The sequence below is a fragment of the Procambarus clarkii genome, chromosome 13 (assembly GCF_040958095.1).
Source record: "Procambarus clarkii isolate CNS0578487 chromosome 13, FALCON_Pclarkii_2.0, whole genome shotgun sequence".
NCBI classification, from domain to species: domain Eukaryota; kingdom Metazoa; phylum Arthropoda; class Malacostraca; order Decapoda; family Cambaridae; genus Procambarus; species Procambarus clarkii.
In genome coordinates this window covers 14,893,854-14,910,229 of record NC_091162.1, presented here as the reverse complement: position 1 = coordinate 14,910,229, position 16,376 = coordinate 14,893,854, and the positions used below count along the sequence as shown (strand labels likewise).

The 16,376-nt window shown below is 42.2% G+C and overlaps 1 protein-coding gene across 1 annotated transcript in view; it reads left to right on the top strand.

Annotated features, from left to right (window-relative positions):
* The window catches only part of yrt (erythrocyte membrane protein band 4.1-like yurt), a 159,025-nt gene that overhangs the window by 74,407 nt on the left and 68,242 nt on the right, over positions 1-16,376 (top strand). Inside the window, exons 3-4 of the mRNA XM_045740550.2 lie at positions 5,021-5,063; positions 7,200-7,278. Of these exons, the coding sequence (XP_045596506.1) occupies positions 5,021-5,063; positions 7,200-7,278 (122 nt within the window). The remainder of the gene's footprint in view (positions 1-5,020; positions 5,064-7,199; positions 7,279-16,376) is intronic.

The window sequence follows — 16,376 nt, the reverse complement described above, 5'->3', positions numbered from 1 at the left end:
TGTTACAGAAATTGTGGACGTGTTCGTGTTTCCGTGTCGTAAACAGCCAGGAAAGTCGGTGACGATCGTTGCAAGGTTGTTCAATTGAGTTATTATTATTATTATTATTATTATTTTTATTATTAACATCTTTATTGACAATTAATTACAATTTTGCCTAATCTGAGGATTTCGATTAAGTCTTATTAAAGTGAGGATAATGCTGGTATTCACTGTCACGCAGGACAGAGGGTCATACATAAACAAACAGTTCCAGACAGCCGTGGTTATCCAGTGACTTTGATGGATGACGGACAAGCCGATTCCAGATCTATTCAGGCAGCAATGACCAGGAGACAATAACGGAAAACTGTGCGCAGAGAGAAGTGATACAGAGAGATTAACGACCAAAGAGGTGTTGTAGTGCTCAGGAAAAATGGTATAAAATACAAATTTCAAGAGATGATGTCGCTTATCAATACAATAAATAATCGCAGCAAAGATAAGGAGTCTGAAAACATAGAAGGAAAAATTACTGCTGCTGCTTTGTGTTCCTCCCATGTTGGTGTTAGTTACTTGGCAATGAAATATATTCTTGAATTACATAAGAACATAAGAACATCAGAACAAAGGTAACTGCAGAAGGCCTGTTGGCCCATACGAGGCAGCTCCTATTCTATAACCACCCAATCCCACTCATATACTTGTCCAACCCGTGCTTGAAACAATCGAGGGACCCCACCTCCACAATGTTACGCGGCAATTAGTTCCACAAATCAACAACCCTGTTACTGAACCAGTATTTACCCAAGTCTTTCCTAAATCTAAACTTATCCAATTTATACCCATTGTTTCGTGTTCTGTCCTGTGTTGATACTTTTAATACCCTACCCATACTACCAATACCCTAATAAAAGTGGTAAGGATTGCGATGTTGTATACCTTGACTTTAGCAAAGCTTTTGATACAGTGCCACATGAAAGACTGATTAAAAAATAGTCTCATGGTATTGGGGGTGCTATATTAAGCTGGATTAGGGCATGGCTATACCAAAGGAAACAGAGAGTTAGTATAAATGGAATCAAGTCAGAGTGGGAAAATGTTGTAAGTGGAGTGCCTCAAGGCTCTGTCCTGGGACCTCTGTTGTTTATAATATATATAAATGATTTAGATTCAGGTTTGAGTAGCAACATTTGCAAATTTGCCGATGATACGAAAATCGGTAGGGAAATTAATTCGGAGGAGGACTCACTATCACTTCAAGTTGATCTAGATAGGGTTTTGAAATGGTCAAAGGATTGGCAGATGCAGTTTAATGCTGATAAATGTAAAGTTCTGAGGTTAGGTAATGATGATAGAGTTACAAGATACGAGCTAGATGGTGTTGTGATTGCGAAGTCGGATTGCGAAAGGGATCTGGGAGTTATGATTAGTAAGAATTTAAAACAAAAGGATCAATGCATAAATGTTCGTAATAAGGCAAATCGGACACTTGGATTTATTAATCGCAGCGTTAGTAACAAGACACCTGGTGTGGTTCTCAAGCTATATCTTGCTCTAGTTAGGCCCCATTTAGATTATGCAGTTCAGTTTTGGTCGCCATATTATAGAATGGATATAAATTCACTTGAACGTGTCCAGCGTAGGATGACTAAGTTAATTCCCCAAATTAGAAATCTTTCATATGAAGAAAGATTAACAAAGCTTAAGTTGCATTCACTGGAAAGGCGAAGAGTTAGGGGTGACATGATAGAGGTTTACAAGTGGATGAATGGACATAACCGGGGGGATATTAATAGGGTATTAAAGGTATCAACACAGGACAGAACACGAAACAATGGATATAAATTGGATAAGTTTAGATTTAGGAAAGACTTGGGTAAATACTGGTTCAGTAACAGGGTTGTTGATTTGTGGAACCAATTGCCGCGTAACATTGTGGAGGTGGGGTCCCTCGATTGTTTCAAGCACGGGTTGGACAAGTATATGAGTGGGATTGGGTGGTTATAGAATAGGAGCTGCCTCGTATGGGCCAATAGGCCTTCTGCAGTTACCTTTGTTCTTATGTTCTTACCAATATCCCCCCCAATCTACATCATGCTTCGTAGCATTAGACCATAAGGATCATATGCGTTCACATGCATTATTCATTTCTTTCCACCTTGGAAGTGAGAGGATTAATTCATTAGCTCCCTCGCCTCTCATTAATCTAATCGCCAAAGCTTCATTTATCTCTGAAATTCAATCTCAAATACTCTGTAAGTTCAATCATATCATCATTATCTCGGTAGTAGTATTTCTTGGGACCCTGAGAATAATCTTGGGACTATTCTCATGGCTTCTTTTTGAACCTTCTCCAATTTGTTTAGTCTACCTTTACCAAAACAAGACATGACGGGGGCAACATAATCAATAAGGGATCTCCCAGTATGCCATGTGATTACCATTGGAATGTTAAATGTAAAATAGGATTAATAATTATGTACTGTACGGTTTTGTGAGCCCCTTAAGGGACCTTATATAGACGAGGATAGAAATAGCCTAAGCTATTCTATCCTTTTGAGATGTATAGTACTTCCTTTTTCTCAATAAACTAGAACAGACTGCCGTCACGAGCGCCATCTATTGAGCGGGAACGGGACTGCACTGTTGTAGGTATTAAACTCAATTCTGTATCTGGTGTTGCACTCTAATGATTTTGTGTAAGCAAGCAGGGAAGGGGGATTAAATTATATATAAAAAGAGAATTCTTACAACTTTTGTTTAGTGTTGGTATAGGGTGGCGAGCTAATAACCTGAGACTAGAGAAGCACCAGGGTAACCCGACCTCTTGTAAACTACATATAATAAGCAGAGAAATCACACTAATGTGATATATATAAATGAAAAATCAATTGGAGCTGTTTAGGTGACTCGAACCCGCGACCAAGTTGTAAAGGCAAGCTGAGAGTGCCTTGGTCACGGGTTCAAGTCACCTCAGAGCTCCAGTCGAGCTTCTCACTACAGATGATAATACAAACTCTATAATGAGGTAACATATGGAAGGAATTGTGTGGAGGTAACCAAGGGCAACATAATGCCACCACACGAGGAGTCTCGCCCCGTGAAGGCATAATGGTTATCTTGAGATTATCTTGAGATAATTTCGGGGCTTTAGTGTCCCCGCGGCCCGGTCCTCGACCAGGCCTCCACCCCCAGGAAGCAGCCCGTGACAGCTGACTAACACCCAGGTACCTATTTTACTGCCAGGTAACAGGGGCATAGGGTGAAAGAAACTCTGCCCATTGTTTCTCGGTGATTTACACGCACAAATTGTTCTTTAAATAAAACAGTTCCTTGCATTTAATTATTTAAGTTAATTACTAACTAGACAGTTAAGTAGGTTTATTTGTTTCAAAACACAGTAAAGATATTGTAGAGGTTTTAAGTAAGTCTTCAGATGGGCTGATAAAAATGGCACACCGTTCCCTAAACGTTGGACATTAGTGCAAATGTACCTAAAAGTGCATAGGTTGATGTTTTTATATTCAGCGACTGGGAACCCAAAGTTGCAAGTAGCACGGGCTAAGGTGAGCCCGTAGTGGACTTACCTGGCACAGGAGCAGGGCAAGTAGCACGGGCTATGGTTAGCCCGTAGTGGACTTACCTGGCACAGAAGCGGGGCAAGTAGCACGGGCTATGGTTAGCCTCGTCCCATGAACTGAAGCGCATATTGTACAACATTTATTTAATCAACTTGGTTTAAATCGTCTGAAGGGAAGGTGCGGTGTAGACAGTTAAGCCTCGACCCTGCTGCCCCCCCCCCCATCCTCATCTGTCATAATGTCTGTCCATACAGGGATTAGAGTTTAATAACGTTCTCCAGCGGGTAATTTGACTACCCACCAACCTGCTGCCCCCTCCCGTTACCTGCCGCCTCCCTCACCGCCTGCGCCAGCCCCCCGACATCCTTTTGTTCTCTCTTCTGGGAGGAGGAAGTGGACCTGGGATGGGGGGGGGAGGGGGAATAGAGGTTGTCTTTCCCCCCTTCTATTTTCGTACTCTCCATAATAGTACCCTAGTCGTCATCTCCCAACGTTTTCATTTCTAGACCCACAGGAAAATGTGGGTCGTAATGGGTCTAATGACCCATTACGGTAACGTTCCTTCTCTAACCCCCACCCTCTTTTCTGACCCCACTACTCCCACCCGCTTTCCTGACCACTACCCCCCTACCCTCTTCAATCTTGTCTAACCACTATCCCCCTACCAGCTTTTCTGACTTCCACCCCCGCTCTCTTTTTCTGACCACTGCTCCCACCCTCTTTTTTTTCAGCAACGGCTGGATTTACCTGCACATAATTTTGTTTTATTTCAATGTGGTGGTAGTGGTGCTATTTAATTTGTCTATTATGCACCTCATACCCATCCCGTGGGCGGTGATGAAAAGGGTTTATGGGCTCACCATAGCCCGTGCTACATGGACACTTCATTCTGAGTAGCTAAATCGAAAACAACAACAACATTTCTTCATATGACAGGTTTCTAATTTGCGGAATTAACTTTGTCATCCTACACTGGACGCGTTCTAGGGAATTTCTATCCATTCAGCGAATCCATATACTGCGTTATATAACATCTAGAAGTCTGCTAACCTTATTGGATGACCCATAGACGTGCGGTACTTGTGTAAAGGAGGAAATGTAGATGTTTATCTCTCAGAATGTTTGGTAATATGTTTATTGTTTGTGATGTGTGTATATGTATGTATTAACACGATGTACTGAACGGGGTGAGAATAGCTTGAGCTACCTCATCCCTTTGTGTGTATTTTACATCAATAAACTTATTTCAATTTCAATAGACGTGCGGTACTTCCCGCATAATAGTATATGATACTTACAGCAAGTACAGTAGTAGTATTGGAAAGTGGAAATGGAAAGTAATGTTAGTTTGTTTATTCTAAGTTTTTTGCTTATTCATTGAGGTCCTATTCCAATAATTTTGTTTCTGCAGTCCATTTTCTTATTTTGTATTCTAAAACATTTTTGTTTTCTTTCAGCACTGGTTGGATCCAACAAAAACTATTAAAAAACAAGTTAAAAGTAAGTTATATCTGTGTTATGTTTCCATTATTTTCTATATTAGCGAAAGGTATGGTAGGCAATGCAGGATGGACCCGGTGAAAAACAGAGATGCCGTAGGCACAACCAGAGAACACTGAACATCAGAGGTCAACCTCAAGCATACCAGGAGCAGGTCCTTGGCTCTTCAGCCTCCTCCAACCTAATATAAGAAATATTGCTGGAACACAAATAGAGGTGTTGAAGAGCCAACTGGATAGGTTCTTGCAGGAAGTGCCGACCCACCGGATTGTAATGGGTATGTGGGCATGCTCAAAGCAACAGCTTCTTAGTTCAAGTTATCACAAGACAAGCCTGGCTCCAGACCTGGCTTAAATCTTGAGTCATTTGTATTGTATAATTGAGACTGGGGGAGGGAAATCACACTGTATAAGAGAGGAGTGGACTAGCTGCATATTTTTTGATTGTTGAAAAGTCTTCGGGTATTGTATTTCACAGTATATATCCTGACAGATATCACAGTATATATATCCTGATAGATATCACAGTATATATACTGACAGATATCACAGTATATATATCCTGACAGATATCACAGTGTATATATCCTGACAGATATCACAGTATATATATCCTGAACCCGGTGAACCCGGTGATAGATATCACAGTATATATACTGACAGATATCACAGTATATATATCCTGACAGATATCACAGTATATATATCCTGACAGATATCACAGTATATATATCCTGACAGATATCACAGTATATATATCCTGACAGATATCACAGTATATATATCCTGACAGATATCACAGTATATATATCCTGACAGATATCACAGTATATATATCCTGACAGATATCACAGTATATATATCCTGACAGATATCACAGTATATATATCCTGACAGATATCACAGTATATATATCCTGACAGATATCACAGTATATATATCCTGACAGATATCACAGTATATATATCCTGACAGATATCACAGTATATATATCCTGACAGATATCACAGTATATATATCCTGACAGATATCACAGTATATCCTGACAGATATCACAGTATATATATCCTGACAGATATCACAGTATATATATCCTGACAGATATCACAGTATATATCCTGAGTACTGCACAAGCTGTAGAAAGAGACAGGAGTGTTATGGAAGGGGCTTCAGTGGATAACATGAAACCCTTCAGTGACTCGCACAGACCCTAACAAAGCCTTTATATTCCTATGTGACTCGCTGTCACTCATACTATCTCTAAATATCTCGCTGCTGCCTCACTCGTCTTTGTTTCCATCTTCCTCTCCCCACACCACCTCTCGTCACAACCATCACCATTGTCAGCAGCAGCGGACTGTGTGGTTCGCCACGCTCCACCGCAAATCTGGAGTACAAGTGCGTGTATTCCTTTAGGCAAGGAGAGGTGGTGGTTGGGGGGGGGGGATAGAGGGGAGGTGTCTGGGTCTTTTTTTGTTTAGGGGTTGGGGGAGGGGGGCAACCCCTTGAACCGGCTACAGATGAACTCTGGTAAATCTCCCTCAGGGAGGACAGGATAAATGCAGTGATAGTGACAGGGTATGGTGTGATGATGGTGGCAGGGTATAGTGTGGTTGTGGTAGCAGGTATTGGCGGTATGATGGTATAATGTGAATGCTGTGCTTGGCCTGCATATAGGGAGAGTGCATGGAACCATGCAAACTATGGGGGTTAAACACCCCCTGACTTGTGATGACTTGGTCCAATAGGTTGTTGCTTCTAGTGGCCCGCAGGCCCACATATCCACTACAACCTGGTTGGTCCGGCACTTATAGCTACAATTGTTTCTCGACCACGTTCAATCCGTATTCCGGCAATATTTCCTATGTTTATTGGTAGGATACAGAATGGCCGTGGACCTCTGATGTTCATCAGTGTGTATAGCACCACTTGTCAGGTTTTATTGTGTACCAAGTATGTCTTATTTAGCCAGGTGTTTATGTAGCCACGTGTTGTTTACAGGTCAGCTGTAGTTTCTTATTTACAGTCAGGTGTAGTTTGTTATTTACTGTCAGGTGTATTTTATTATTTACATGAGTTTGATATGATTACAGGTTTTGGCGACACCTGTGTATTATGTTATTCCTTTTGTTTACAGTTGGTCCCCCATACACCTTCCGCTTCAAGGTCAAGTTTTATTCTTCTGAACCTAACTTGCTGAGGGAGGAGTTAACAAGGTGAGTGAACCCCCACTCCTGTCACTGTTGACTTAGGAGATGACCCAGAGATTGACCCATCCCACACATCCCTTCATCCCACCTTTCCCCCCTTATTCCATCCCTCCCCCTCACCTCTCTTCCTCTAACCGGTTTAGTGAGAAGTTTATTAACAGGTAAGTGATCTTTTCCATCTCATTCCTCCCCTTGAACTTAACTTTTCTCTCCCTTATCTCCCTTTCCACCTGTTCCACCTTGCTGTTACAAGGTGAATCATGTAACAGCTGCCTCTGTTTCATTCCTCGTCATCTGTCCGCCTATGAATATAAAAACGGAAACTGCGGAAGACTGAAGTACGGGCTCACTATAGCCCGTGCTGCTTGGAACTTGTTCCGAGCAGCTGAATCTATAACAACAACAACAAGACTGAAGGCCCGTTTGTTCGTACGAGGCAGCTCCTCATTATGTACACGCATACGCAATCATATGTTGTTTGTCCTACGCTTGAAACTATCCGTCAATCCCCCCCCCCCCCCCCCCCCCCACCTTCCTCAACGTGGTGACCCAGCTTGGCGCAGTGTGAGCTGGTGAGGTCAGCCACCCCTGACTTTCCTGTTCTGCCTCACCCACTCACCGTTGTTATACTGTACTTCTGGTTACCCTTCATGTGATCTAGATTCCCCGGAATTGATCTAACGAACATCGATGTTTTTTTCTTCTATTCCCCTTGTTTTTTCTCCATTCATCTCTGTAGTTTTTCGACTCAAAAGAAAAAAGTATAAAAAGCTAGACCTCATTTCTCCCTTAGTCACTAATAGGTAGCAGCCTCTTCCTTCACCCTCCCTACGTCTGCACCTCCGCCCACGCCCACGCTGTGTGCAGGGACATCACCAGGGGTCACCAAACGCCACATGTCTGGACGACGCGTCAACTCTCAGAACACATCTCTGCCTCACAGAAAACGAATACAATGTTGTTATCTGCACTTCAGAGAAAACGGGCCGGTGATGCTGTTTACTGGCCCATTTAACCCGTCCTCTTACGAATTACGTAGTTTTTCGCTCGTATGCGCTACGGTCAAATATCGACGTAATTCAAAATAGAAATTTATTTTCCAACTAAATTTTTTTTTCCAAAACAGCAAGTTAAAGGGTCTTCTAGTAGGTTAGGAGGACAGGAAGCTCTCCTAAGGTTTCAATACGTCATGCAAACCGTTAATTGAAAGGTTCCTCTCCTAACCTAACCAGAGGATCCAAAACAGAAAACGGGATAGTACGTTACTTTCGTGAGCCGATTTCATATTTAATTACGTCGATTTTAGCCTGAGTGTGCATACGAGCGAAAAGCAACTTAATGTGTCAGATGCCGGGCAATTACGAGCAATCACCAAGCAAAGATTACGAGAACTTTCAAATCCAAGGATCCCATCACAATGGTTATACTATTCAAATGACTTGTACTGTCCGGTCTAGAGTACTGCTCAGTACTCACTTCCCTCTTCAAAGCAGGAGAGATTGCTGAAATGGAGGGAATACAGAGAACATATACGGTATATTCAACATGTTGAACAAGTAAAATGTGCCAAGAAGTGAAGTAGTGGAGGCAAACTCGGTACCCAGCTTTAAATGTCGATACGACAGAGCCAATAGGTCCTAAAAACACCTATACTCCAGTCGATTTTTTACCTTATCCTCCACAAATGCAACTATGTGAGTATTTTACCACTACGACCCCCCTCCACCACAACCACCCCCCCTCCACCACAACCACCCCCCTCCACCACAACCACCCCCCTCCACCACAACCACCCCCCTCCACCACAACCACCCCCCTCCACCACAACCACCCCCCTCCACCACAACCACCCCCCTCCACCACAACCACCCCCCTCCACCACAACCACCCCCCTCCACCACAACCACCCCCCTCCACCACAACCACCCCCCTCCACCACAACCACCCCCCTCCACCACAACCACCCCCCCTCCACCACAACCACCCCCCTCCACCACAACCACCCCCCTCCACCACCACTAGGTCCTTCCCAGTGTATTAGTTTGCACCATGTGTTTGAATGTGGAGGCGGGTTATGTTTCCACAACTACATGCATCTCATTTTGCGGTGATGGCCAGACACGTACGTTCCACTGTAGGTTGAGGGAGGGGAGAGGGGGCGGGAAGCTTGCTGGTGGAGAGGCTAACCTTAGAGTGCTTACCTGACTGTGGCAAGAGAAGTGAGATCTAGTTCCACTCACACGATGAGTGGCGCTGCCCAATAAACTCGCCCCTCGGGGAAAAAATTTAAAAAAATTTAAATCTAGTTCATTATGCCAAGTATACTAGTCTCGTTGAACGTGTGGTTTAATTTAACATGCTCTACTTAGAATTGTTTATAAAATTTGGCCATAAAATTGTGAATGGAGGTGGCTTCCACGGCTTTTTCTTTTTAGTGTATTCCACTTGATCACCTGTATAGGGTTGGAGCATTTCCTTTATTTCTACAATTCATTTTAGTTTTAATTTTTCCACATGTGCCATCATGTTCTAAATTTCTCAGGTTACTGAGGCTGTCCCTGTCCTCCTTGTCAATTTCCCTCAATATTGTTCGTTGTGATCTTATTCCCTATGGTTTTCTTTTAAAGTTATAAGATTTATTTAACTTAACATATCCTGAATAGACGACACTGCAAACTTTGAAACTTATATAATTTAGGTCTTTCAATTCGCCACAGAAATTGTTATTTACTGAAGATAAGCTTCAGCTACTGCTCCATGGAAAAAACCGAAAATATGAAATAGAAACCACATATCAAATGCAATCAAATCACACTATAAAACGAGAAAGATTTACATTAAAAGATTTGCCCGAAATATTACGCCTGCTAGTGGTTGTACAAGACTGTAAGAACTTTGTGTGTGTCAGAAAGAAGTCCTCTTGTGAAAGGTTCATACCTTAGACTGACAGGGGTAATGAACCCCTAAACAAGTCCAGTACTACTCTGACCACATGACCCAGACAATTATCTGGTGGTCATTTGGTCAGAGTACTGGACTTGTCTAGGGTTCATTGCCCCTGTCAGTCTAAGGTATGAACCTTTCACAAGAGTTCTTTCTGATATAATCGGCTTGCGTGTTTCTGCAAGTGTGTGTTATATATACAAAATACATATAACATAATATAATATAATAAAATTGAGGGGTAATTATGTCGGAAATACATAATTTTTAAAGAACACAATAAAGTAGCTGTCACTACTTTAAAGTAGCTAAAGTAGCTCCAAGAAGACAAAGTTGTATAAGAAGAACTTTTCATACAAGAGATGCAACTGATAATACTTTTCAAGACATTAGTACTCTCTAGGGTGGAATACTGGTGCACAATAACAGCCTCATTAAAAGCTGGATAAATTGCTGGCCTGGATAACGTGTAAAGAGCCTTTATTGCTAGAATCCACTTGATCAAACATCCAAATGATTGGGCCACATGAAATTTTAAAATCTGTATTCCTTAGAGTGCAGGCAGAAGATATACAGTGTATAATAATTTACACTTGGAAAATATGATTAAATATTAAAATATATTAATATATAAAAAATCCCAATTAAAATCCTCAAGTATTACAATCTAAATGAGGGAGTGGAGTGGAGACGGTAGAAATGGTGGGGGCTGTAGGGAAGAAAGAAGGTGGGTGGGAGTTTGAGATGGGAAGGAATGGGGGGTATATGAGATTGTGGGTATGGAGCAGGCAGGCAGGCAGGCAGAGAACACTGCATCTGCACTTTCAGGTGTGGTATGATAGTAATGATTCATCCGTGTTATAATTGTCTTGGTTAAGTTACATTGATGTGTTTATGTTGCAGGTACCAGTTCTTCTTGCAATTGAAGCACGATATTCTCTCTGGGAAACTGGAGGTGCCCCTACCAGCAGGCTGTTGAGCTCTTTGCGCTCAGCCTTCAGTGTAAGTATAATCGACCCCTCTCTTGTACTTTTCAATCCTTCCAGCATTGCTGTTGCCAGTGTCACTATCATCACCACGACCATGAAAAGTTCAACAAATATATTACCATTGCTAACCTCATCACCACAAATGGCAAAAACATGGCTGTTGGTGGTGGTGATGGCATATAAGAAAAAAAAAAGCACCAACATGGCCTTGGATGCCATGAAAGACAAATAAGCCAATGTAATATACACGAACTTCACAAAAGCTTTTGATAAATGTGCCCATGGTGTCATTGTACACAATGCACACAAAATGTAATAACTGGCAAAATAGGAAGGTGGATCCTTAATTTCTTAATTTCTATATCTATGTATCAATGGAGACACTTTGGACATGTCTGTCCAAGGGTGGAGGCCAGATGCTTGGGTTTAGCTTCACCCAATTTTTCCCAGTAATTGCTGTTTGGGTATGTGCCTAACATGGGCATATCAGGTGGACAGGGAGAAGGAGAAGAGGGAGAAATAGGGCGGGAGGGGAGGAGATGGGGGACAGACAGACCCAGGCATTGCTGGCTATCCCTTCAAGTAGTCAATAAAGTAAAATCTAGGTCATCTGTCATGAAAATCTGCCCGCCAGAGTACTGTACTTGCTCCAGTACTCTTCTCACTCTCAATCGGTCATAGACAAGGCAAATAAAATATTGTGCACCCAGCTAGATGAGGGTCATTGATGTAGAGAAACAGTCATACTGTGAGATACTTTTAATAGATCTTACATCCGTGTTCTCACTGGCCACTTTTTCTTTAGGAGTGGACTTGGGAATATTTGTTTGCGAGAGGTGTTGGAGGCTTTTTTTAATGTGTTACTCTATAATTTATTACAATTATTATTAGCAATATTAATTTGTGGTTATCACCATGATTATCATTGATTTTTATTTTCCTTAGCTGAACTTGGTGACTATGATCCAGACATTCACACAGTGGGGTTCGTTTCGGAGTTCCATTTTAACCCCCTCCAGACCGATGCGATGGAGGAGGACACGCTAGAAAAGTATAAAGAGTGCACGTAAGTCACCGAGGCCAGCTTTCATGCTGGGAATACAAGCACACAAGTTGAAAGCTTTATGAAATAGAAAAGAATTGGAAATACTGTACTTGTTTAGATGTTTGTTATAGCATATTATATACAGTGTGTGTGTGTGTGTATATATATATATTTAATATAAATATATAATATATATGAAGCTGCATATATAATTTAGTTCATAGTATTATTTAACACCAGTTTGTTCATGCTAACAAAAAATTAGAATAATGTAACTTACTGTACTATACTTTATTAATTGTCATTTTTTTAATAGTGGACTGACACCAGCGCAAGCTGAACAGAGCTATTTGAACAAAGCCAAGTGGTTGGAGATGTATGGTGTCGATATGCACACAGTCCTGGTGAGTTGACTGCCAGTAGCAGTTTTTTTTTTTTTATGGAAAAATCTCTTATCCTGTAAACTCTGAATCTATAAACTAAACATGATGCATTCCAGTGACAACTAATTATGTATACACTATTCATTTCACCCCCAATGTACTCATTAACCCACTCCTCCCTTACTCATTACACTCCCTGTACGTACAAGCCTGTTCTCATAACATCACCTATAAGCAGTGGTCAGCACAGTTGATTCACAACCGAAAGGCCACAAGTTCATTTCTGCCACGGGACAGACAGGTTAGGGCATCTTTCGCCAGAAGCCGTTATTCAGCCAGCAGTTAATATGGTGAAAACTTGGGAGTTAAATAGCTGTTATGAGATGCGTCCTTGGGAAAGGTTAGTTATTGGCATATTGGGACCACGATAGGTCTTAATAGGCTTCCTGTTCCCAACAAGGGGAACCAAACAGGGTTTACAAAAGATTGGGAACAATTATTACAATTATTAGTAGCAATATTAATTTGTGGTTAATTATCAACAGGATTATCATTGGTTTTTATTTTCCTTAGCTACCACAGTGTTGTCCCAGTAAGCTACCACAGTGTTGTCTCACTATGGTACCAGTGTTGTCTCACTAGACTACCAATGTTGTCTCACTAGACTACCACAGTGTTGTCTCACTAAGCTCCCACAGTGTGGCCTCACTAACCTTCCACAGTGTTGTCTCACTAAGCTACCACAGTGTTGTCTCACTAAGCTACCACAGTGTTGTCTCACTAGACTACCACAGTGTTGTCTCACTAGACTACCACAGCGTGGTCTGACTAGACTACCACAGTGTTGTCTCACTAAGCTACCACAGTGTTGTCTCACTAAGCCTTCCACAGTGTTGTCTCACTAAGCTACCACACTGTTGTCTAACTAAGCCTCCACAGTGTTGTCTCACTAGACTACCACAGTGTTGTCTCTCTAAGCTCTCACAGTGTTGTCTCACTAAGCTACCACACAGTTGACTCACTAAGCTACCACAGTGTTGTCTCACTAAGCTTGCACAGTGTTATCTCACTACGCTAGCACAGTGCTGTCTAACTAGACAACCACATTGTTGCCTCACTAAGCTACCACAGAGTTGTCTCACTAAGCTACCACAGTGTTTTCTCACTAAGCTTCCACAGTGTTGTCTCACTACACTAGCACAGTTTTGTCTCACTAAGCTAGCACAGTGTTGTCTCACTAGACAACCACAGTGTTGTCTCAATAGACTACCACAGTGTTTTCTCACTAGACTACCAAAGTGTTGTCTCAATTAGCTACAACAGTGTTGTCTCACTGGACTACCACAGTGTTGTCTCCCTAAGCTACTAGTGTGTTGTCTCACTAGACTGCCACAGTGTTGTCCTCACTAAGCTACCATAGTGTTGCCTCACTGGACTACAACAGTCTTGTCTCACTAGACTACCACAGTGTTGTTTCAGTAAGCTACCACAGTGTTGTCTCACTAGAATACCACAGTGTTGTCTCACTAGACTAACACAGTGTTGTTTCACTAGACAACCACAGTGTTGTCACACTAGACTACGACAGTGTTGTCTCACTAATATACCACAGTGTTGTCTCACTAGATTACCACAGTGTTGTTTCACTAAACAACCATTGTGTTGTCACACTAGACTACCACAGCGTTGTCTGACTAGACTACCACAGTGTTGTCTCAATAAGCTACCACAGTGTTGCCTCACTAACCTTCCACAGTGTTGTCTCACTAAGCTACCACAGTGTTGTCCTCACTAAGCTACCACAGTGTTGTCTCACTAGACTACCACAGTGTTGTCTCACTAGACTACCACAGCGTTGTCTGACTAGACTACCACAGTGTTGTCTCACTAAGCTACCACAGTGTTGTCTCACTAAGCCTTCCACAGTGTTGTCTCACTAAGCTACCACACTGTTGTCTAACTAAGCTACCATAGTGTTGTCTCACTAAGCTACCACAGTGTTGTCTCACTAAGCTACCACAGTGTTGTCTCACTAAGCTACCACAGTGTTGTCTCGCTAGACTACTACTGTGTTGTCTCACTAGACTACCAAAGTGTTGTCTCAGAGACTACCACAGTTTCGTTTCACTAAGCTACCACAGTTTTGTCTCACTAAGCTACCACAGTGTTGTCTCACTAAGCCTTCCACAGTGTTGTCTCACTAAGCTACCACACTGTTGTCTAACTAAGCCTCCACAGTGTTGTCTCACTAGACTACCACAGTGTTGTCTCTCTAAGCTCTCACAGTGTTGTCTCACTAAGCTACCACACAGTTGACTCACTAAGCTACCACAGTGTTGTCTCACTAAGCTTGCACAGTGTTATCTCACTACGCTAGCACAGTGCTGTCTAACTAGACAACCACATTGTTGCCTCACTAAGCTACCACAGAGTTGTCTCACTAAGCTACCACAGTGTTTTCTCACTAAGTTTCCACAGTGTTGTCTCACTACACTAGCACAGTTTTGTCTCACTAAGCTAGCACAGTGTTGTCTCACTAGACAACCACTGTGTTGTCTCACTAGACTACCACCGTGTTGTCTCACTAGACTACCATAGTGTTGGACTCACTAAGCTACCACAGTGTTGTCTAACTATACTGCCACAGTGTTGTTTCACTAGATTGCCACAGTGTTGTCTCACTAGATTACCACAGTCTTGTCTCACTACACTACTACAGTGTTGTCTCACTAAGCTACCACAGTGTTGTCTCACTAGACTACCACAGTAATGTCTCACTAAGCTACCGCAGTGTTGTCTCACTACACTACCACAGAGTTGTTTCACTAAGCTACCACAGTGTTGTCTCACCAGACTACCAGTGTTGTCTTACTAAGCTAACACAGTGTTGTCTCACTAAGCTACAACAGTGTTGTCTCACTAAACTACCACAGTGTTATCTCACTAGACTACCACAGTGTTGTCTCACTAAGCTCACCACAGTGTTGTCTCACTAAGCTACCACAATGTTGTCTCAATAAGCTACCACAGTGTTGTCTGACTAAAGCTACCACAGTGTTGTCTCACTATACAACCACAGTGTTGTCTCACTAGACTATCAAAGTGTTGTCTCACTAGACTACCAAAGTGTTTTCTCACTAAGCTTCCACCTTGTTGTCTCTAAGCTACCACAGTGTTTTCTCACTAGGCTTCCACAGTGTTGTCTCACTAGATTACTACTGTGTTGTCTCTCTAGTCGACCACAGTGTTGTCTCACTAGACTACCACAGTGTTGTCTCAATAGACTACCACAGTGTTGACTCATTAGACTACCACGGTGTTGTCTCTCAAAGCTACCACAGTGTTTGTCTCACAGACTACCACAGTGTTGTCTCACTAAGCTACCACAGTGTTGTCTCACACACTACCAGGGTGTTGTCTCACTCAGCTACCACAGTGTTGTCTCAGTAAACTACTACAGTGTTGTTTCACTATGGTACCTCAGTGTTCTCTCACTAGACTAGCAGTGTTGTCTCACAGACTACCACAGCGTGGTCTCACAAAGCTACCACAGTGTTGTCTCACTATGGTACCACAGTGTTGTCTCACTAGACTACCAATTATGTCTCACTAGACTACCACAGTGTTGTGTCACAGACTACCACAGTGATGTCTCACTAAGCTACCACAGTGTTGTCTCACTGAGCTTCCACAATATTGTCTCACTAGACTACCACAGTGTTGTTTCACAGACTACCACTGTGT